The sequence below is a fragment of the Podarcis liolepis genome (assembly GCF_965112155.1).
Source record: "Podarcis liolepis genome assembly, contig: HAP1_SCAFFOLD_38, whole genome shotgun sequence".
Lineage (NCBI taxonomy): Eukaryota > Metazoa > Chordata > Lepidosauria > Squamata > Lacertidae > Podarcis > Podarcis liolepis.
The window spans coordinates 208,743-233,448 of NW_028148749.1; the positions used below are offsets into that span (position 1 = coordinate 208,743).

General features: G+C 40.2%; 1 protein-coding gene across 9 annotated transcripts in view; it reads right to left on the bottom strand.

Moving 5' to 3' along the window:
* The window catches only part of LOC310699065 (ligand-dependent nuclear receptor corepressor-like protein), a 61,262-nt gene that overhangs the window by 34,891 nt on the left and 1,665 nt on the right, over positions 1-24,706 (bottom strand). For all 9 annotated transcript variants that reach the window (XR_014521909.1, XR_014521910.1, XR_014521911.1 and 6 more), the window contains exons 2-4: positions 5,687-5,752; positions 1,560-1,639; positions 1,224-1,353 (exon numbers count right to left, since the gene is read on the bottom strand). Coding sequence is in view for 4 of the 9 variants with exons in the window: in XM_083520666.1 (XP_083376792.1) it covers positions 1,224-1,353; positions 1,560-1,639; positions 5,687-5,752 (276 nt within the window). In the remaining 5 variants the exon portion in view is untranslated. The remainder of the gene's footprint in view (positions 1-1,223; positions 1,354-1,559; positions 1,640-5,686; positions 5,753-24,706) is intronic.

Below are 24,706 nucleotides of genomic sequence, written 5' to 3' on the forward strand. Positions count from 1 at the left end.
TCCCATCATACCTAGCTAACAGGACCAGTGGTCAGGGATGATGGGAATTGTAGTCCCAAAACAGCTAGAGGGCCAAGTTTGGCCATCACTGACTTAGGGTTATAAAATGGATACATGTTTACTTACCTTTAACATATTTTTACAACTGTTATTTTATGGTACAGAGTAACAGGGGCAGAAGGCACCGCGATAACTGGCTTCACGGTTTTCCCCACATCACAATTTTTTACATAGCACACACACACACACATTGTGATTCGCGATATATCGCCATGTTGAATATTATGAAAGTGTTACCACAATGTGAACTTCAAACTGATTTTTGACAATGTATTGATACATTGCCCAGTTCTAATTGGCACAAGAGTATACAGTCATGCATATATTACATGAAACCTGTCAAACTAAAATTGAAGACAACATAAAGATTATTAGATCTAGAAATTCCTGCAAAGTAAATGAGGTACCCACACTTGATTGGCTTTTGTTTAGCCCTACAGGATCTGATGCATAATTTTAGTATGCTCCAGAAGCTGCCATTACTCTTGGATTCTCAGGCAGAAAATCATGTACGTGGAAATATTGCAGTTATATATTATGTGCTAAATAAACAATGCCTGGAAAGCAGAGGTGTACACCACCATCCATGCCCTTGACTGAAAAGCCTAGTGTATATTTGCTCAAAAAGGCAAGAAATTATGGAAACAGTCACAGTCATGCATTCTATGAAGTGTATGTGTTCCAGCGGCTGACTACTGCAAACTACTCTCCCTTTGCTCTCCACAAGTAGCTCCAGCATAGATACAGGACCATCCTGCATACAGTTCTATGCCAACCAAAAGGGAGGCCCACCCCATAACCAGTTCCCCCTTAAAGTAGCTTTAGCATAAGGTAAGTGAATTAGAAATGCTTACCATTAGAAAAAGTTTTAATTTTTTTAAAAGAAAAATAAAGAAGAATATAAAGCTACACTGGGACAGACTGGCAATGGTAAACAGAACATATGAAAATTGCGAAGGGATGGCAATATCCAATTGCAGGGTTGCGTGTTGAAAGTGATTCTCTATTTTTTCCCCTTGGTTATGTATATTTTCTTTTTCCTTTGTATTTTCTTTTGTTGTAAATATGTATGTTTTCTAATTTGTACTTAATAAAAATAAAGTGATTCAAAAGAATTACTAGACAAATACAATCAATTATGACATCAATTGAAGTAATATTACCTTTCTTGCGAAAGAGTGCATTTAGGTAATTCTCTGCTTGGCACTCAATTTTATCAGTGTTGGACTGGCCCTGAGATGATAGTTCCTCTGTAGGTGTTGACTGCAAAGAACCAATAATTGTTGTATGATCCTAAAAGGTATAAAGAACACTTCTAAATATGGGTAAATTATGGCTCTAAAAGTTTGCAAATAGTGACTAAGATTAAGAAGGCTTTCCATTTTAAAAATACGCATTCATCAGATCTTTTATACTGTAAAATAATTTGAATTCAAATAAGATTTTAATAAATATATTAGAAACCATCTCTTTCAACAATTTATAACACACATACTCACACTGACTGTGTCTTTATGTAAATTACAAAAGGAACATTTTTCCTCCATAGACCAGTCAGCCACTTCTTCTGGTTCACAGTCTAGAGGGGGAAATTAAAAGAAAATTATAAAAATAAAGTGTTAAAGAAACTTATAATTGACTACTACCAAAGGCAATTATCTGTTTAACTATTCTTAAGAAGAGATACTTTTACAATGAGCTGTCACCATGAGAAGATTGCATATGTACACAGTACATTGTTTTCAAAAAGATATACTGTATTAGTTTGGAGCCCAAGCAGATTAGTGACTTTTTCTGTTTAATTCAATGGAGCCTAAGTGCAAGTAACTATGACAAAACTTAAATTCCAGAATGACTAAGAATGACTAAGGCTGCAATCCCAAACCCCAGGATGCCCTCATGTTGGCTACCTCTGCTACCTCTACCTAACTTGGGAGTATGCCCCATGAAACTTATTTTTGAATAAACATGCATAGGATTCCAATATAACACTCTCTATTGAACCCACTGAGATGTATTCTCCCCTCTAATATTGGATATGTGAAACACAAGTTACAGTGGTACCTGTAGTTACGAGCTTAAATTGTTCCAGAGGTCCGTTCTTAACCTGAAACTGTTCTTAACTAGAGGCGTGCTTTCGCTAATGGGACCTCTTGCTGCTGCAGCGCCGCTGGCACACAATTTCCGTTCTCATCCTGGGGCAAAGTTCTCAACTCAAGGTAACTCTTCCAGGTTAGCGGAGTTTGTAACCTGAAGCATTTGTAACTCGAGGTACCACTGTATTTGCTTTAAGGAACTTTGAATATTTCTCCATACTTCATTCAGATTGGGTTGTGTTTGTTTACAAAATTTAACACACTAGCATAAAGACTAAGAGTCTAGCACCAGCTAATTCTGTTTCTAACACTAGGATTTTTTTCTAGTACCTAGAAGGCAGACTAGTACTCTGTTAAGGAGGTGATGAAAATGCCATTGTCAGCTCCTGCTTAGTCAACCAATTGGGGGAATACAAGGGGCATGACAGCATAAGCAAGATAGCAGCAGATACTGGTAGGGCAATGCAATTGAGTTGCTACTAGAGAAAATGTTGGCTTTTTAAAGATCAAAACAAATGAACTCAGCACTGTGTATTTTCTTGGCTGGAATCTGAACTCCAATAAATAAAACAACACTTTCTAGCACCTATTAATCTATAGAAATCCCAAAGGGATTAAATTCAACAGGTATATATGGTGGAAAAGCACCAAACTAGAAGTTCCCATACTGTATTTAAATTAGGATGGGCAATTTAATTATAGAAAATAATTGTGTCACCATAAATTAGTTCCAGCTGAACTATACAATATACCATACCTTATTGTCTTTAATCAGTAGCAGGAGAAAACTCATAACAACACTAAATTCTATCATGTCAAATTTTTCAAGATCTCTCCATATAAAATCATCCTGATTTATGAAACCTAAACATTTTGATACCTCATTTATCTCTTAAATATTTTTCACTGAAATAAATGGGGCTCTAAAATGTTTAGATGGCAGGATTGTATATCTTGCTAGGCTAGTACGTAAAGTAAAATGTATTCTCTCTTAAGCAAATATTTACAGATTTTTTCTTTTTATATTTTTTCTTTTTATATTTTTTTATTTTTATATTTATTTATTTATTTAAAACATTTATATATTGCCTTTCAATGCAGTTTACAAAGACTAAAAACAACACAAAGAACAATAAACTATTCAGCATATAAACAACAATTAAAAAAAATAAACAGCAGGTAGAAGTGCAATAAATTGAGAGTTTAAAATGTGGGCAAATGAGGGTTGCTATTCAAGATAGTAAAAATGTTTTAAATGATTGGGTCATCAATCTAATTTCTGCCTGGTGCCTAAAAGAAAACAAAGTTGGCATTAGGCATATCTCACCAGGACGGCATTTCAAAGAGGCAAGCCATTCCATTTGTACAATGGGTATTGACAGATGACCACTGTGTACTTGCCAATTAATATCTTCCTTTCCTTCAAGAAGAATGTCAGTGAAACTATATGAAAGTAATAATAATGCTTAGCATTTATAATGCTTTTTATGAGTGTTGAGTTCCGCAAACATCAGGTATGCTGAACCAATGAGTTCTGCATTTTGCTGAACTACAACTCCTATCAGCCTTAGCCGGCATGGTCATAATGGGATAATGAGGACTGTAGTTCAGCATCCTCTGGAGCTGGAGGGGGGAAGGCATGTTTGCCATCCTCATATACATTATCTCAGAGAACCTTTCCAATCTTCTACGTTAGGTCACTATTATGTTCTTCATATTGCTGTTCAAGATGAAGGTAAGTGGAGGTACTGTCTTGACTTCACAACCAAGATGTGAAAATGCTGTCTATCAATATTTAAATTAAACAAACAACTTATAAAATGAGAGGAGACTTGAAATGGCTTTAGTCCGTCTTTGGTGAAATGCTTCACAAATTTTCCTTGATTGTTCCTGTCATTGTGTTTTCCAACAGGAGTAATACAGCATCTTGGACCATTTCCTAATTCCAAAAACCACTATGTTTCAAGAGGAATGTCAGCTGTAGCGGCATGAAAATCCCCTACAACTTTTAGGAAACCAGTTTGATTTGTCTGTCTCCGCAGGTGGCGTATTTAGGTAGGTAACCATATCTACAGAGGAGGGGAAGTCCACTAAGCCTAAACCCTACCAAGTAGTGTTGCAGCCATGACAAAGGAACCATAACAAGTTATTCCACCTTCGGATCACTGTCATCCCAATCAACACAAAACATGAAAGCAAGACCGTGTCCAGACACTTGAGTGGTGACAGATATTAACAGACAGACTCATAGCTGTCATGGAGATCATGAAATACTATCATGACAAGTACCAGTAGATCTCAGCATAGATGAAATCCCTCAGAAAACAATCCTGGGAAACTAAGACCGTCCAGCTAACTTAGGTAGGAAGACTGCTGGACTGCAGATTGGGTGATACATCCACCAGAAGCCCAGGTTTATCTCTAACACTGACCCTTAAGAACATTCAAAATGACTGCCAGATAATTTTTAAATGGCGAAATTGCAACAGAATCTCCACTACCCATCTTCTAGGTTTAAGATACTGCAACACAGAAAACTCCAGTGGATAAAGCTGACTTTTAACTCAGCATCATCTGACCAGGCTTCTGTGATAAAACACTAGCTTAGTATGTTAATCAAGAATGAAATCTATTAATGGACCTGAATTGAGAAACAGAAGCTTAAAAACAAAAGGGGTGCTGCTAGGACAATGAGATGGGGAAGGGGATTTAACCCTCAAACGTCTACCAGCATTCTGCCCATAAGCCTATCTCTCTGCCCCAGCCCTATCTGCTCCTGCCTTGGAATATGCATACCAAGGCCACTTCTATTCCTCTCTGCCCTGTCCAGACACCTCATTTCCAAGCAGTTCCCAATCACAGTAGAGAAAAACCAACAAATTCCAACACAGAGAACAAGTAGACTGATGTACAAGGCACCCAAAAAGTAGTCTTCCTGACTTCTTTGAAGTCTCTTGTTATTTTCCCTGCTAACATCTTTTTCCATGGCAGAAGTGATAGCGTTGAAGCCATAAACATGGGGAAAGCTTTACTGCTTGATTCTGCTGACTCTGGAATCTAGTCCTCAGCCACTGCACCAACTCTCTTTTAAAAAGTTTTTTTTTAATTAAACAATAATTTATTAAAAGAAATATATTTTTACAAATATACATTTGCCCAGGATTCAGAAAAGTGAGACTTTATTCAGTTATGATAATAATGGTGCAAAATCATTACTGTTATCATATTTAATTAGTTCAAAAATAATCTTAGCAGTACACCGATTCCTATTATTCCTTTCATTAGGTAACAGCCCAAAAAGAAACTGAGCAGTGTCAATATTCTAAAGTGAACAAAATATCAGGAACACTTATGTTAAATCAAGGACGTTAAACTACTCTTAAATCAAGGTTAAAAGAAATAGAAAAGCACTTGTAGAGAAGAGAACACACACTAAAATTCCCCAGCACAATTCCTTATTTTTCAAAAACATGCTTCAAATTGTCACATTATTTAAAGGTAGCCTTTAAGCACTTCAAACTTTTTTTTACCTTCAAATAAACTGAGGTCTCTTCGTAGCCTTGGTCCATAAAGCCCTTCTAAAATACTTTCAAAACCTACCAAAAAGAAAAATTAAAACATTTTACAATTACATCAAAAAGTTATTTACACAAATGTAGCAGTGGGAAAAGTATGTAATTACAATTGGAGACAAGACACTAAATGGAGTTTCTTCTCAGTGCTAATTGGCTAGTGGGTATCTTCTTTTTCCCTTCCAATGTCTTCTTCCAAGTGGTATTTTTGGGGGGAGTAGAGTTACTGATAGAATGGCACCATCCACATTATTGATAACCTTGTACATAATCTCCCCCAGCCCACAAATGCATCTCCGAATAGAGCATTTAGGGTGTGTGTGGGGAGAGATCGTGGCTTGTGTGAGAACTCCAGTGAATTGCACCCCCTTAAAATTGTGTGTCCCAGCCCACCAAATCTCTGAAATCCCTTCACACAATGTTGTGGCTTGTAGGATCAAGAAATAGAATTTCCAGAGCTTTGTTCCCAAGATATCTACTAGATATTTTGGGGAAAGCTTTGTCTGTCCATTTGTTTGTTCACTATACGTTTAGATACCTGTGTAGGTAACACTGCCATACTTGGCAGAGGGTTTCTAAGGTGGGGACAGTGCTGTTTGTCGAAGTCTGGATGTCATTGAAACTTGTCTTTGCCCTTCATTTGACATAGTTTTGCTTGCGCTTTGAGATATCATCACCAAACCCAGTCCTTGTACTCCAGTGGTGGGGATGGAAGACTTCATCACCACCAAGATGCCATTCGGATGTTTGATTCATATTTAATCAAGATGGTGGACTGAAACATGCTTTTGGAGTAACTAGACATAATTTTTGGCATGATGGGTCCAAACTCACAAATTGCACAATCCATTTAAAATTCACAATATTTGTTGGTTTCTAAAAATATCCAGGCAGCACTGGGCACATCCTAAAAGATAGTACTGCTAGGATTAACATATTATATGGATTGTTGGTTAATAAGAGGATCTCTTTATTGTTCAATTCTTCAATATTTACAAAGTTTATTTAAAAATTAAAAGAGTTACTGTCTATATTTCTCTGAAGTAAAATTACAACCCAACCCTGTCTTACTGCAGTACTACATTATCTCTCTTCTGTGTATTTTACATTTTAATACTCTTAAGAATTCACAACCAGTTTGGTTTAATATTATGTGTTAACTGGATATCTATATTATTATTTATTTGATGATGTTTGGCAAAGTTTGCAAGATCAAAGTTAGTATGGCAGCTACGATTTATATACAGAGTGGAATGAATTCGGCCTCCTCCTTTCTTGTTCTTCCCTCAAATGATAGTTAAATTGTGGACACACCAAGGCTATGCTGTTACTCATTCCACCTCTAAGATTTAAGTATTTTGGAACATGGTTTAATAGCTGATTTGGGCAAGGTACGAAACTGGATGAGGAAGATCCTATGTTACACAAATAGCTTCTTCTCCAGCTCATGAGCTCTGTGATTGTTGCCATATACAGTAAGTTTAAAGCACAACTGTCACTGGCTTGGTATATAAGTGAAAGGCCAGTAGCTACCTTCCTATTTTACATGTGCAGAATGTGCAAAGCAGGGCTTCCCCAAACCTGGGTCTCCAGCTATTTTTGGACTACAATTATCATCCTTGACCACTGCTCCTGCTAGCTAGGGATAATGGGTGTTATAGTCCAAAAACAGCTGGAGATCCAAGTTTGTGAAACCCTGGTGTATAGTATATATTTACGCTGCACATACGTTTTGGATCACCAAACATTACCTATATTGCATATGCTAAAAGCCTAATGAATGGAGGAATCCAGAGCTCCCCTTCTGATATACCTTTGCTACTATGTATGGTCATAACACATTGTAAAGGTAGTTTTATTTACAAACTACTGTTATGATAACCTAGCCTCTTGAGACAGCCATCATTTGCATGGTTTATAAAGACAACAGGAAGCCAAATCAAAGAAGTGTACAGCTTGCCCAAATGGAGGCAATCTAGAAGGCAGCATTAACCACACCAGGAAAGGAAAATATAAATGTCATTCAGTAGTCAAATACCATTCCTCTATTTTGCTTCTTGGAGCCCAGAGCTGAGTGCACAAACTACCCAGAAGGAACACATGTCCCACACCAGAGATACTGCCCCTTCCCATACTAGAATGATATATGCAAGACAGTAAATATTGAAGAGGTAGGCAAAATTTCAAAAGCTCCAATTTCCATTCATATGCTGCTTGTTGCAGAGAACACAACTATAACTTTGTTTGAAAGTAGACCTAGACTGAAAACAGTTTAAAGGGCAAGTCTTTTAGCACACAACTTCTTACAATTTTATTATATACATACAGTAAATGTTTTAAAACAGAAAGCATCTTTAACATTTGCATAGTTTTACTAACCTTCCCTTCTAGCTACCTATAGAAAAGAGGCATTTTGGGATACATGATGGTAAAGTAACAGAAACTTACTCAATAAATTTATGACCAGTTTCAATAAATCTGGTCTTTGATGGTGTCACACATCCTCTGAAGTTTTGCAGCTTAAGTTGGGGACATTACTGGATGCTGCTCCACCTGAGTAGCAGGTGGCAGCAATGGCCAGGATCATTTTTTGTTACCAGTTTGGAATGAATTGGGGGCAGGGGGACTTGTGGATCTTCAGATGTTGCTAGACTACAACTCCCATCATTCCTGACCACTGGCCATGCCAACTGCACACAGTCCGAAATTACTGGCCACTTTTCGGGTTTTTTGCAACTTAAGATCACCATCTAGTGACCAAGTTAAGAACTGCAGTCACCTCATTTGCCCATGAAAGTAATCTCCACTGCAGGATAGCAAGGGCAGATGTTAACAACTATTGTTGATATGCTAGCCTAGCATGGGTAGGCAAACTAAGGCCCGTGTTTTTACATGAGTAGAATGTGTCCTTTTATTTAAAATGCATCTCTGGGTTATTTGTGGGGCATAGGAATTCGTTCATTTCCCATCCCACCCCCAAAATATAGTCCGGCTCCCCACAAAGTCTGAGGGACAGTGGACCGACCCCCTGCTGAAAAAGTCTGCTGACCCCGGTGCTAGAGACACTCCATTGTGGAACTGTTTGTATAAGTAAACAATCCACCTGTGAAGCTATTGCGTTTAAATGGATTACATATCTCTTGTGGGTAGGAGGGAAGCTTTGAATCCAACTTTACAGGAGACAAAGCAAACTGCCTGGGTTGCTCCCAGACTCCTGAGGATTCCAAAAGCTGTCTGTTGTTAATGAGGCACACATTTTTCAGTTTGCTTTCTGTTCTTTGCTCCCAGGTAGGAAAGGCATGATTTGGTCTGTCTCCCCTTCTTCTTTCTCCTCCAGGTGGTTATCTTCCCCCACCCCCTTATTTTAGAAGGGGTTTGTATGGACATTCTTTAAGCAAAATGAGCTTTGCTGGAGGGGGGAATCAAGGAAGAATGGGAGGTTGCTTTGTTGTTATTTTAGCAACAAGTTTATTTCCTCCATTTGTGGGCATTCCTTTCTGGTTTACATAATGAGGCGCTGGAAGGATGCTTTGGAGATGTTTGGGACCTTCTCTCTTCCCCCAACCCCCAATGTTTCGAAGGAATACTATGGAATAATATTCAGGATGAATATTATGGCATTTTAAAGACTCATTTAAACCCACTTTGTAAGTCTGCCACCTCATTGTTTTATTGTAATGAATCACATAATATTGGACTCACATTGGCTGGGACAAGAAAACACTCGAGAGGACATGGCAGAAGGGAGAAGGAGGGGATGGTGCTAACATTAATCTTTTAGTGAGATTCTCAAATATTAAAAGGCCTGCAAAATGCAATAACATTTACATATTTGGTTTGCCATGGTAAATGTGGCATCCCAGGTACCCAGAACCTTTCATGTAACAGGATTATGAAGGCTCAGCTGTACAGGCAGTCCTGCAAAAAAAAAAATTCTTGCAAGTGGAGAGTTACTGCTCAAAAATAGTAAATTAGGTTGCAACCCCAATCCCATTTGCCTTGATATATTTCAGTAGGATCTACTTCTGTGTTAGGGTTATGGTTAGGGTTGTGTTGTTAGGCCTGTTCTTCTAATAAGTTTGATATACTGTTAGAGACATATTCAACTGTGACTGCGGTACTTATGAATTATGTTTCTCTTAAAAATATGATAATAGCAAACTGTCACTGATGTAAATTGTGCATTAGTTCATGTGTTTCAAAAAAATAAACAGAAAGTGTTGCTGCATTTGGGGGGGGGGGGTGACTAGCCATTTTGGTTTTGTGCCTGTAACCCAGGTTCTGGGATCCTTTGGCTCCTAGCTTTTCCATCTCTGTTTCTAACACTAACTGCAGATGATGGCAGGAGCCCAAAAATGTCTGGAAGGACACAGACTTCTCATTACTGAAATAAAGCAGCAGGTTTCAAAATGAATATTGATTTTTGTTCTGTCTCACATTTTTCAAACGTATCATTCAGTGCTGAACTGGATTTTTAACAAACCAGAGGGCAGAAGGGTCTGGTGGAGGAAAGCAGGGGCCAACATCACATAATGATCTTCTTGGCCAAATCAAACTCTAAACCAATGTTTCTCAAGCTTGGGTACCTAACTGTTGTTGGGCTACAACTCCCATCATCCCTAACTAGCAAGGCCAGTGGTCAGGGATGGGAGTTGTAGTCCCACAGCAGTCAGGGACCAAGTTTGAGAAACACTGCTCTAAACCAAAGTCTCTGTGATCCTAGATAAGACACACTGTGCACTCAACATTGCCACTGATGAATGCTTATGTTCCTGTGTAAAGATGGCTCCAGCTTTATCAGTGAGACAGTAGCAGATCTGCCTTGGACTGTTGCAGGATTTGCAGTTCTCATGCCTTTGCTGCCCTCACTCCCACTCTTACTAACGAATTTTACCATTAATGAGTTTTCAAAAAGGTATGCTATTTTGTTCTTTGAATATTTAACCATATTTGACCAAGATCAAATACTAAGCAATCAATTGTCCGTATTTGACAATTGTGCCAACTCTAACTAACTTTATAAGATCATAAAGTGTTCACATGCACTCCATCTTTATTTGCCAACTTCTACTCCCCAATGAAAGATGTAGAAGACATATGAAAGAAAGAAAGAAAGAAAGAAAGAAAGAAAGAAAGAAAGAAAGAAAGAAAGAATACAGAGTGGCGACTTCAAATGTAGTTTTATTTTTGAGATGGTGTGGAAGAGATATTTGGACTTCTTTTTTTAAAAGAGTTATACTAATGGAGGAAGTGCCAAAGAACTTTTAAAGCTTGTTGTGCCATAAAGTCATATTCTGTGGACTCAGTGATCTAAACATCAACGTGGCTCCATCACATCTTTCAGTTTCTGAGAATATCTCATCACAGAAATAATAATGCTATATAGTATGCAGAAGAAAATTAAGGTAACATTGCACATCAACTTAGTTATGCACCCAATACCGAATGTTCAGCACATTATCTTGTTTTGAGTTTATGGTGGCGCTAGAGTAACACTAGAAGATGTAAAGGCTTGTTTTAAGATATTCAAATGCCCTCACCACCAAATTCAAGAAAAGTTTAAATACAGAGTTTTCTTTTCTGGTTCCCCCAAAGTCATAAAAGTACTTTCAAATATTAAAAGAATATAGAACATCTTCAGGTCCAAGAATGTAATCTGGAAATCTGCCACGTAGATTTCTTACGGCTGTAAAACAATGGCAAGGTCACACACGGCCTCAGATTTCTCCTCCTCTGCTACAGATTTCTCCATCTTCTGCGTATAATGAAAGAAACTTGCCAATGTATTGGAAATACACCACACATACATTTCCAAGACGTAAAATTCATGAAGATATAAATCTGAAGCAGTGACTCCTCTGTATATTACATACACATATGGAAAAATGTTGAGCTATGGTTACTGTTTCAACATGTAGCGTCAATCTGAATCAGTACATTTTTGCACAGATTACAGTATTGGCTATGGCCCATAGCAGGAGCCAGAAAAGGTAAGCAGGAAGCAGATAAGCACATTCCAGTCTGCTAACTATGATATAGAAATTGGGTACCCATGAAGTATGAACAGGGTGATTATGATACTATAAGAAAACTCTTATAATGTCTGGCTGAATAACCAATAAACAACCTAAAGTATTATATCTCAGTTCTGTGACATGTTAATTATAGGGACATTCATTTTCTAATCTGTTTGACTTGGAAAACAAGTAGCATGGGTTAATAATAGTGAATTTTTAAAATCTTCTGATATCTGAAGCATCTCTTCAAGATATTCCGTCTTAAAATGCAATCTTAATTTCATATAATAAACATGTTAAAATCTGCACCTGTAGGGTTGTATTCAGTGTGAACCTCTGCAAACTGCATGTTCCTACAGGTGGGATGTGATTTTAATCCATTCTTTCTGCTCTCTATGCACCATGAAATGTCTGTTCTGAATAGCAGAACCCCTTGAATAACTTGGAAGGCGGTGCTGGGGGTAAACAATATTTCCTCCTCCTGTTCTTGTAGCAAGAAGCCCCTACCTACTCCATCACATCTGAGAATGGAAAAAAAAATATTCCATTGATGGAAATCATCCATAGGGGTACTCTCTGCAGTGTCCTATGCTGTGGAGCACTATTCCAGCAAAGATTTGGCAGGCATCCTCATTTTTTTTTACTTTCAGGTGTCTCAAATACTTTTTTAATGCTGCAGGCCGTTGCAGCAGTTTAATTTGAATTAAGTAGCCACCTGTATGATAATCTATAATGACACAAGATGTCTACCAGCAGGACAGCACACCAAATGGCAATCAGACCAGAAGAGGGATGAAGCACAACCAATGAACAACCAACACCCAAAACGGATCTGAATGTTAAGGATGACAAAACTCTAACACTCCACTGCTTAGGAAGAGCTACCTGCTCCAATGCTCAGGGAAATGTGTAAGTTTTATGTGCAGAAAACTTGAGGCAGAGAGCTATCAGCAGCAAGCCCAATTTAGGAATAGTGAGCCAATGATTCTCAAGCTATGGAACATATTACTATTAAGAATATAATAACAGCCTGCTGGATCAGGCCAGTGATCCATCAGTTCAGCATCCTGTTTCCCACAATGGCCACGCAGACTGATGGAGTCCCACAAGCAGGACCTAAGAACAAGAACACTCTCCTCTCCTGTTTCCAGCAACTTGTATTTAGAAGCATACTGTCTCTGACAGTGGAGGCAGAGCATAGCCCAGGGTGGTCCAACATGCAGCCCACAGGCCACATGTGGCTCACGAAGTCTTTTTTGACACCCCTCAGCAACATTCAAGAAAACAACTGAAAGCCTTGAAAAAGGGTCATGCACTGTTAACAAAAGCGGAAACATCTGTTTGTGTATTAAATCTGTTTACAGAGCCTAGGACTGGCCGATCAGAAGGTCGGTGGTTCGAATCCCTGCAACAGGGTGAGCTCCCATTGTTCGGTCCCAGCTTCTGCTCAACTAGCAGTTCGAAAGCACGTCAAAATGCAAGTAGATAAATAGGTACCGCTCCGGGGGTAAGGTAAACGGCGTTTCCGTGCGCTGCTCTGGTTCGCCAGAAGCGGCTTAGTCATGCTGGCCACATGACCTGGAAGCTGTCTGCGGATAAACACCGGCTCCCTCAGCATATAGAGCGAGATGAGTACGCAATCCCAGAGTCATCCACAACTGGACCTAACAGTCAGGGGTACCTTTACCGTGTACCATATTTTTCGCTCTATAAGATGCACTTCCCCCCTCCTAAAAAGTAAGGGGAAATGTGTGTGCGTCTTATGGAGCGAATGCAGGTGGGAGGCTCTGCTCAGGGCTCCCTTTAAAGAGCCGCGTGGAGTGTGTGTGCGGCTCTTTGGGGCTTTTCTCTGAGGGAGAAGGGCAGCCCTCCCGTGTGCTCTTTAAAGGGAGCACAGCTCTTGGGGGGAGCCTTAGCCACGCACAGCCTCTCCTGGGCAGGGGATGAAGACTCCCCTTGGCCGGGGGAGGCTGCGCGCGGCTATCCCATAAGCCAGGACAAGCAAGCGGGATCGCTGCGCAGCCTCTCCTGGGCAGCGACTGAATATGTTTCCTAAGTAAAATCAGCAGCTGAAATCCTGCTCAAGACATTAGACTCATTAGATGCATTGGTAGGATCTTCCCACTAATGGTTTCATGGGCTGGACTCCCTACACAACCCCCAATACATAACAAATGTAAATCCAAGTTCATGGAAGATCTTTGACATCATCATGTCTTCTCATGTCTGTCACTCTATCTGACTGGTTTTCCAGTTCCATATAGTATTGACAAACATGCCAGCATTCTTTTTGCCAGCACCTAATTAATCTTTTATAGGTCTACAGGTCCTGGTGTGTCTGTAGTGAAGATGCTGGACATGGTCACTCAGAAGAGTGACAGAACACAGCAGAAGGGTTGAGGCTTAGATTAGCAAGGAACACCAAAAGAGCAAGAGCCTTTATTTGTTTATAGAAGACATACAGCGCCCCAAAATTTTTGAGCAAAACTCGGAGCTCATCTAGCTTATTATGGTACCTATACATAGTCAGGAAATAATGAAAACAGATCAAAGGTCAACTTTTGGACAAGGTGTATGCACACTCTGACCTACACATCCTCTAAGCCAGAGGTCCCCAAACGTCAGGGGATCTCTGTAACTCACCCAGGGGGTGCGTGGTACCATTCACATAACAAAAACGACCATAGAGTAGGCCTGGGTGATATATCAATATATCACCCAGGATCGATATGGAGGGGAGACCATGATGACAGCTTCACTCCATCGCTGGTGGAACAGTCACCGCTCAAGTCCCTCTGCCTCCAGCGCCCAGTGTGCTGAGGGAGAAACAAACTAGCCAGGAGCTGGAGGCAGAGGGACCCAAGCAGTGGCAGTTTCACCAGTGATATACTGCTGGTGAAACCGCCATCGCACTCAGCACAGGCAAAGGGAGAAACAAGCTGCACTGGCGAATTGCCGATAAAGCTTGTTCTTCCCTCCACTTCCTTAAACTGCTTTGCTGAGGAGCGTGCTGTTGCCCTCCCTTCAGCAAAGCAGTTTACGGAGCCCTTGACCCGCCACTGGTTCGCAGGAGCCAGAGGCAGAATGGGGGCTCTGTTAAAATGTTCCACCTCCTCAGCTGAGAGTCCCACCTCCACTCCTGCTTGCACAAGAGTAGGAGTGGGATTGGGGCTGCTTAGCTGGGAAACGTGAAGCCTGTCCTTCCCAGCTGAGAGAGCCCTGACCCCACTCCTTGCAGACTTCACCCGGGAGGGTGGGCTGTGTCTTTCCTTCTGGGGTGAAAGAAAGAGGCAGCACACCCGCACGGGTAAAGGCTAAGGTAGTTAAACACACGGAGCCTGCCTAAGGAGCCCAGAGTCCCTTGCCAGTCGCGCACAAGTATTGGCCACAACCCGCGAGGCGCTGGGGTGAAAGCACCTCAGCTTGCATGGTGAGAGTTGCGGCAGTTTCACCTGACACCCCGCCGGCTGGGGCCAATGCAGTTTTTTTCAGCATCACAGTTTAACCAACATTGCCCAGCCCTACCATAGAGCTACCAAAATTTTCAGAAGTATGGGGGCCATGGCTTGGCTTTTGAAAAAGGGGGTCAACAGCACTTAGCTAAGTGGGAACCAGTGCTCTAAGCTTAATACACTTATCCAGAACTCTTTCAGTAGCAGGATTCAGTAGCAGCAATTTTCTCTCTGGGATCCTTTCAGCAGCTGATTGGACTTGGGACAACAGTACCCTGCAAAGTTAGAAATTTTAATAGGCTGATCGGAAATAAGTGAGATACACCTCAGCAGGAAAGAACAGCACACAGGTGAGTTCCAAAGGGGGTGGCAAGGGGAATTTTTTTTTTTGGCGGGGGTGGGGAGAGTTGAAATTAACTTGAACAACATTTCGTAACCAAAATTATAGATTTGGGAGTGGAGGAAAATTGAGGGGCTTGGGCTGTAATCTATGTACACTTACTTAGAAGCAAGTTTTGCTGAAGTTGGACTTCAACAAACAAGTGCCTTCCTTTTCCCTAGGATCCAGGCACAACAAAAATGGTAAGAAAAGGAGGGGGGAGCAGAATGAGAGGAGTAAGTAGGTAGAAAAACCTAGAGCAGGCAAGCTGGAAAGGAGACAAGATCAAGAAGTGAAGAGCTTCTACCTACACACTTTTAATACATTTTCAATGGTTTAATTACTATTTTGCAAAGATCCTTCAGTTTCTGCAGAATTAATTTTAATTTTTAAGTATTATTAATCAATTTAGGTTCCAAATAAACAAAGGATATTTATGCCAGGCAAACTGTGAAAGATAGCAAAGATAATATTAAGGGTATAAAATGTTGTTACATTCTCAACCAAGAGGATGACAAATATCCAGCCTTGCTGCAAATATAATGGGGGGGGATGGAAGCTGGGGTACTGTATTTGGTTAAATTAGTTAAAAATAAACTATGATTTAAAATGAATCAGCAGTGTGCTGCAGTATGCTGCTCAAAAATCTCTGCTTCACTCTTGTCCTGCTCCTGCTGTTGACATGCTGGGGAGGAAACAAGAGACTTTGTTTGCATTATGTGCAAACCAATGCTCATGGTTATCCCCATCCACCTCCAAAAACAAAACCCATGAGCGGCAAGCCTGGCACATTGCCAGATTAGATACCTGAAAATGTTGGCTTTGCAATGTGAAACTCATTTTCCATATCCAATTTCAGAGGTAAATACAGTAAGAAACGCTCCAAATCTCCCAGATCTTCACATTCCTCAAGCGCTTTACCAGCAAACCACACCAGTGAATGAATTCCAAAACACAGCCCAAGACTTTTTTTCCTTACAGGAATAGTTTGATATACCTGACAGTTATCTCACAATTAAAACAAAACAGAACAGTCTTTAACAAAATTACTGTTACTTGAAATAGAATACTATAGCCGAGTACAACAGTTCAATAAAAGCAGACAAAATACAGATTTTGATAAGAGTGGAGTAGCACCTATTACAAGACACCAAATATGACAAATTTTATTTTTTTTACTTTATTTTTGTCTTTTCTTTTAATATTACACTTTCAGCTTTCTGACAGAATTGCATGCCTTGAAAAATAAATAAAAAAGCCAGTGTTAAAGTGAAGTATTAAGTATCTGAATAGTTGAGTATTCTTCCAAATGCTATCATCCCTGCCCACAAAAGTTTTATCCACTTTCCCCAAGATAAGTGGAACTCAACAACACAGCTTCTATCTATCCCCCCCGACCGACCAACCCCCCCAAGCTACTTACATTAAGAAACAGGCAACGTTCAAGAACTTTAAAGCATATATATGCATGTCTGGGAATTAGAAAGCCTACCTGTTCTTGGAGCAGTTGCACTGCCCCAAAGAAGCAGGTATGTAGCTTGTGGGTATTTCTTAATTCCAAACTGTCACTTGAAGACCAGGTGGCTTGGGTAAACAAAAATATCTTTACTCTAGTGCCGATAATGTAGGGGACAGAATTACCTGCCTGGGGAAAGTTCTACACATGGGGCACCACTGCAAAGAAGATAATCTCTTGAGTCATCTATCTACACACAGTTCTTGTTGGGGGCACCACCATCAAGGCTTCTTTTGCAGATCTCAGAAGCACAGGTTGGCAGGTCAGTGTTTCCCAAACTTGGGTCTCCAGCTGTTTTTGGACTGCAGTTCCCATCATCCCTGACCCCTGGTCCTGCTAGCTAGGCATGATGGGAGTTGTTGTCCAAAAACAGCTGGAGAACCAAGTTTGGGAAACAAGAAGGAGGGGTAAACAGGGCTGGCCCCAAGACATTTTGCTGCATAAGGCAAACAAGGACCCCCAATTATTCGGCATGTATGAGTTTGTTGAGATTCCTGCATTGCAGGGGATAGGGCTAGTTCAGGGGTCTGCAACCTTTAAGACAAAAAGAGCCACTTGGACCCGTTTCTGAAGAAAAAACAACAACTGGGAGCCGCAAAACCATTGCGACATTTAAAACAAATATATCTCCGGAGCCACGATCTGACAGCGGACGGGAAGGTGATGTCGGGATGGTGCGTGACTAACGCACGCACCGCCCCCATGCGACGTCACAGCCAGTACAGCGCCCGCCACAGTGAGGAGTGTCGGGGCGCACAATGCGCCTCCTCCCCTCGCTAGTATCCGCCCCGGAGCCGCAGCAAAGATGTAAAAGAGCCGCAGGTTGCAGACCCCTGGGCTAGTTGATCCCCGGGGTCCCTTTCAATTCTACAAATCTTACTATAGACTCGTAAGTATAGAGGCCAATTATAATGGCATTTTCTTTAACACCGGCCATGGGACAGCATCCTCCACTACACTCTGGGACAGTAAACTAGCTTAGGAGATGCAGGGCAGATTGCCTGGCACACATAGCTCTCTCTGTTCCATGCATCTCCCAAGCATCTGCCACCTGAGGAAGCTGTCTCACTCAGCCTAAAGGCTGGAGGTGTGTGATGGGGATGCAGTAAAAAAAAGGGGGGGAATGTACTACATGGTACAGAGAAAACACTCCGGATCAGAGGGAGAGAGGATTTAATTAAGAGGGTTTTTAAAAAAACACACAAACAAACCCTGCAGTGATGCAGAGAAGAAAGAGCGTAATTCTTCATTTGTGGAATATTTACTTCCAGGCTAACAATTTCAAGTTATAATTAAGTAGTCGGACTGTGAGCACTTAGAAAAGGATGTTATGATTACTAAGAGCCAGCAAGGGTTTTTCAAAAAATGAATCTCATTTTTTTCTACCGAGATACAAACTTGATGGATCAGGGAATGCTGTGGATGTAGTATATCTTGATTTCAGTAAGGCTTGTGACAAAGTCTACCATGTTATTCTTGCTAAAAAGCCGGTAGAACAACAACAACAATTTATTTATACCCCGCCCATATGGCTAGGTTTCCCCAGCCACTCTGGGCAGCTTCCAACAAAATATTAAAAATACAATTTTTAAAAAATCAACCTTTAAAAACTTCCGTAAACAGGGCTGCCTTCAGATGTCTTCTAAAAGTCAGGAAGTTGCTTATTTCCTTGACATCTGATGGAAGGGCATTCCACAAAAGTGGGTGCCACTACTCAGAAGGCCCTCTGTAACTTCACTTCTTGCAGTGAGGGAACCGCCGCTGGACCTCAGTGTCTGGGTTGAACGATGGGGGTGGAGACACTCCTTCAGGTATACTGGGCTGAGGCTGTTTAGGGCTTTAAAGGTCAGCACCAGCACTTTGAATTGTGCTCAGAAACATACTGGGAGCCAATGTAGATCTTTCAGGATCAGTGTTATGTGGTCTCGGCGGCCACTCCCAGTCACCAGTCTAGCCGCCACGTTCTGGATTAGTTGTAGTTTCCGGGTCACCTTCAAAGGTAGCCTCACATAGAGTGCATTGCAGTAGTCCAAGCGGGAGATAACTAAAATGTGGACTGGACGAGATAACTGTGAGGTGGATTCGTAGCTGGTTGACTGACCAAACCCAGAGTTCTCACTACTGGTTTCTCGTCATCCTAGAAATAAGTGACAAGTGGGATGCCACAGGGTTCCCTTCCAGGCCCATAATGACTTGGATGAAGGAATTGAGGGGATACTCATCAAATCTCAAATGACCCCAAACTGGAAGGGGTAGTCAATGCCACAAAATACAGAAACAGGATTCAAGACAACCTTAACAGATTGGAGAACTGGGCCAGAACTAAGAAAATGAATGTCAATAGGGACAAATTTAAGGTTCTACATTTAAGCAGGAATAATCAGCTGCACAAATATAAGATGGAGGACACGTGGCTTGCCAGACCTAAATGTGAAAAGAATCTAGGGAACCTTAGTAGACCATAAGCTTAACACGAGTCCACAATAACAACAACAAAAGCTAATGTTATGCTAGGCAGAGTGGACAAAAATCAATGATTTTAAAAAAATAAATTAAAAAAATCATTTTTTAATTTAAATTGGATTTTTAAAACGCTTTTGGAGGAAAAATCTTTCTAAAGATAGTTTTCTATTTAAGTTACATTACAGTACAAAGGCTATTCATCAGGAAATAAGGATTTGTTGTAAGTTTTTCATGTGTGCTAAAACTCAGTCTAAGTTTTATATAATAAATATATATGTATATTTATACATATATAAATAAATACATAAATATTTATGTATAAAATATTGTTGGATTGGAATTTGGCAGACGAAGAAGTCAAGACAGTAATGGTTCGATGGGCTAATGATGTGGGCCACGCTATACAATTTGAAGATTGGGAGAATTTATGGAAAGAGGGTCTGGACTTTACTGCGTGTATGACTGTGAAAGAGAACGTCATGAAGATGTTTTACAGGTGGTATATAACACCTGTGAAATTGTCAAGAATGTACAAAGTAGACAGCAAATGTTGGAAGTGTGAGGAGAAGGAGGGTGCTTTCTACCACATGTGGTGGGAGTGCAGGAGAGTGAGAGAATTTTGGGAAGAAGTCTATACTGAACTAAAAAAGGTTCTAAAATATACATTCACTAAAAAATCTGAAATCTTTCTGTTAGGAATATTAGGGAATGAAATTAAAAAGAAAGATCATAAATTTATGTACTATGCAACAACAGCTGCAAGGATAGTCCTTGCTCAAAAGTGAAAAAAAAAGGAAATGCCAACAATAGAGGAGTGGAGAGCGAAGTTACTAGACTACTCGGATCTGGATAGGTTAACGGGAAAGATTAGACACCTAAGAGACCAAAAGTTTGTCAAGGACTGGGGGAAATATGCAGATTACTTGGAACACCTTAGTGAAGGTCAAATAACGTTAAGGGGATTCAGAGAAGCACTGTGAAAGAGGAAGAGGTATTGTCCAAGGAAAATAGAGGTAAAAGAGTATCTAATGACAATACATAATAGGTAATGTGTATTTTCGATTTCTATTGCGGAAGATTCACGGGCGGGCTGAAGGAAGTCCAGAAAGAGACGACTACGTTAATTTGATAGAAAGAAAATTTTTATTGTATATACGGAATATTTGTTTCGGGCTGTTTTTTCTTTTCTTTAATTTTTGCTTTGTTACCTTATTCATTTTTTCTGTCTTTTACCTTTGGAAAATCAATAAATACTTATCTGGAAAAAAAAAAACTCAGTCTAAGTTTTTGTTTGTTTAACCACATCAGTTAACAAACATGGATACATACGCTATAATGTTAATTGTTTTAGTTGTTTAAATTGTTATTAAGGAAGTTATTTTTTTCCTTCCAATAAAGTACAGCAGAAACATTGTCCAAATATAAACAGTTAACTTATTAAACCTCACAATAATTTCAAAATTATCTGTCTGTGTATTTCTAATAGTATAACAAAATCAGTAATTTTTGATATAACTGTAAAAACTACTCTGAAAATTTATTATTCCAAAAATAAAACTATCTGGTTGTAAATATTAAGATTATACCAGCAAGAATGAGTATTTCTGTAAAAAAATGATTTAAATCAAGTCTTACTGACTAGTGGTTTAAATCGAATTGATTTAAATCAAATCTACCCTGATTCTAGACTTCATCAACTGTCCCAGTCAAGGGAAGTAATAGTACCACACTATTCTGCCTTGGTGAGACCACACCTGGAGTACTGTTTTCAGTTCTGGGGGCCACAATTTAAGAAGAATATAAAGAAGCTGGAACATGTGAACAGGAGAGAGACCAAGGTGATCAATGGTCTGGAAACCAAGCTGATAAGGAACAGTTGAGTGAGTTGGGCATGTTTAGCCTGAAAAAGAGGAGACTAAGAAGATCAGTGTTAGAAGCTGATAAAAGCTAGGAGCCAAATGGTACCTTAAACCTAGATTTCAGTCCAGGAACTTTTTAACACGATTACAAAGCACATGAAGACAAGATGGGGGATCTAGCTAAAGATGGATAAATGCTGTGCACAAATGACAACTTTTTTATAACACACACACAAAAGCAATCAAGTAGAAAAGCTGTCTAGAAGAGATGTGACTGCAGTTTCATTACAGAACCAAACCTCTTTTACTCAATTAGAGGGGGTAGTTTGCCAAAACCTGTATCTTTATAAACTTGTGAACAACTTTACAGACAGAATTTATTTGGTTCTTTTTGCAATTTTTGGTATCTGGAGGGTTGCAACCAGCCACAGCAAAACAGGTCATACAGAGAACACACTAGACTAGGGCTGGGCGATATCTGGTTTTCAATATCATGATGTATCACCAGCTAAACATCACAATATCTTGATATATCATAATATATATCTGTGGTGGCAGAGGGCCTTGCCAGACCTCCCTTTGGTGGAGGAGGGCCCCGCGGTACCCTCCGCTGCCACAGGAAGAGTGCCACACCCTCCACTGCTGCGGGGAGGTACGGGGGGACCCTCTGTGCCTGCAGGGAGGCCCAGCAAGGCCCTCCGCCACAGCCGATACATATTGTAATAAAGATATTGTGATATTTAGCTGGTGATATATCGTACAGTTGAAATCTAGATATCACCCAGCCCTACCTGGAACCAGTTTTCTAACAGTAAGAAAATTTCAGAACAACATCCTCAATTGCACATCATTAACTATTCAAATTTATGTGACACACAGTGAACTTTACTTCTTTCTGAATTCAAGTTTTCTGCTCTCATAACTTCCTGTCACATAAATTCTGCAGGCCAACTCCAAAAGTTTGGCTTTTTGACTGGTCCTGCAAGAGACATATTCCAAGTTACTTGTTCCATTAAGTTTACAACCGAGGTACCCAGTACTACATGAAAGATGGTGTAATGGTTCTAATGATTCACCAGGATCTTGTCCATGTTATCTTTCAAATACATATGGCAGTTGGGCAACACAGTAGTTGGATATTAAAATATTGATTCTGCGCTTCCAAAAATATTGAATGAAAGTGTGGAGGAGGGAGAAATGTTCGTCAGGTAAAAATAGCCAACATGTGAGTCATGAGCCATTGACGAGAGGGCTACTAGCCATGATGGCAATGATCGTTCTCCATGGACTCAGAGGCAATAATCCTTCTGAATACCATTGCTGGAAACCATAGAAGGGGAGAGAACTTTTGTGCTTAAGTCCTGCTTCCAGGTTTCCTACATTTATTCAGCTACTGTGAGAACAGGATGCCACTTGCCTTATCCAGCAGGCTCTTCTGTTCTTAATCAAGACATAGCAATTGCTCTACAAACAATAAGCACTGCTTCTGAATTCTCCACATTTTTGTAAACTAGCAATACTATGCCATTTCTAGGGATAAAGGGGGGGAAGGAAGGATGCCCAACTATAAAAGTTGTATTGCCAATAGATTAGACAGAAGCGGGGCAACCTGAAGACTGCGCTTCTACCATTTTTAAGTAGGCTCCATAGACAATTAAAGTCCCCCACTTTCAAGAGTACCTTTGAATATGAAACCACCACCTGTACTAGATCATATGAATGTCCATACTTTATTTTTGCTTCCCCATCATTTTTCTTATCTGAGTGAAAGAGCTTTCGATCTGCAAGCAGCAATGTAGTGGAAAATAATGAGGTGCCAGAATTTGCAAGTTCTCAGCTGCTTATGCTACTCCACACAAATAATAGTAATAATCATAATCATAATTTATTATTTATATGCCACCCATCTAATTGGTTTACCTCAGCCACTCTGGGCTGCTTCGAACAAATTAAAACACGAAACTCAAACACTGCATAAAGCTAGCAGAATGGCTAAAGTCCATTTGACAGAGGCCCCAAATAATAAAAAGCAATCCTTCAGCTTAATGCTATCCAAACATAATTCATACATCAGTATCTCTCCAAACAAGTGTTTGAAATTAGCCAGGGGGCAGGCTTTTGGCCACTTGAGACCAAGTGAAGATGCCCGAGTGCCAGGAGGGAACCTGACAATCTCTGCCATCTGGAGGTGGATGCCTTGGGATCATTGGATCTTGACTGTTTTCACACACTAAAACCACATCCTGTAGAATTCTGTTATATTTTAGATGCACAATTGGAATGAATTTCTGGAACCAAAATGCTTTTCCTATGCAGCCTGAGCAGGAGCAGTCAACATTAAGAATAAGAGGTTGAAATAGGCCAATGTATGTGACTGTGTATGTGTGTATGTGTATGTATGTATGTATGTGACTGACTTTTCTTAAGCTCTCAAAGCTCTTAACCTAGCTGAAGGTTATGATCTGAACTAGCCAGATGTTTAACTGAGAATCAATCAGTCAGTCCATCATTTGACAAATAAGTCTTTAGAGCATCTTGCACGAAAATGCCAACCAGACATTCTGTTTTGGCGACTGTAACCTTGGGTTAAGGAACCATTTTGCACCTAGCTTATATATCTTGAGTTTCCAACACTGCTCCAAACCACTTTCATTTTATTCTTAGCCACATAATGAACAGAAGCCAGCATAGTACTGACTTCAAGAGATTCACCTGATAATTGCAAGACAATGTGCTTCATGTAAATTTAAATGATGCCAACCTAGATGCCCCACACTGTCTAGAGAGAAAATGCCTTCCTGAAGCCTAAGACTGGAAGACACAGTTCTGAACAAAAATGCTATCTGGAGGTAGTTCAACAATCATATCCAAAGATCTTTAAGTAGCAGCACTAGGCAGAGGAAGGACGAACTCAAATCACTTTGCTACTGGAACTACCGCACTGTATAAAAATCAAATGGCATTTCCTTCCTCCCTCCCCATCTCTAACATGGGGGCAGGACCCACTTGGAAATGTCCCTGCAAGAAACGGGAGCTGCACATTTTGATAATGCTTGTACAACTTGGGTACGATCTGCTCATCTTATGTTAACAGTTCCACCCGAATGGGATAAGGCCAACACCTGGATAAAGGTCTGCAGGAAAAAGCAACCCTAAGGATCGAGAAATCGAGAGTCGCGCCACCAACCCACGCTACACGAAAATCTCTATGTGAACACATGTACACACACCCGGCCACCAAATCCACAGCTAATACGTGGTTTTTGCAGCCAACGGAGCTGTCGAAAAGTTT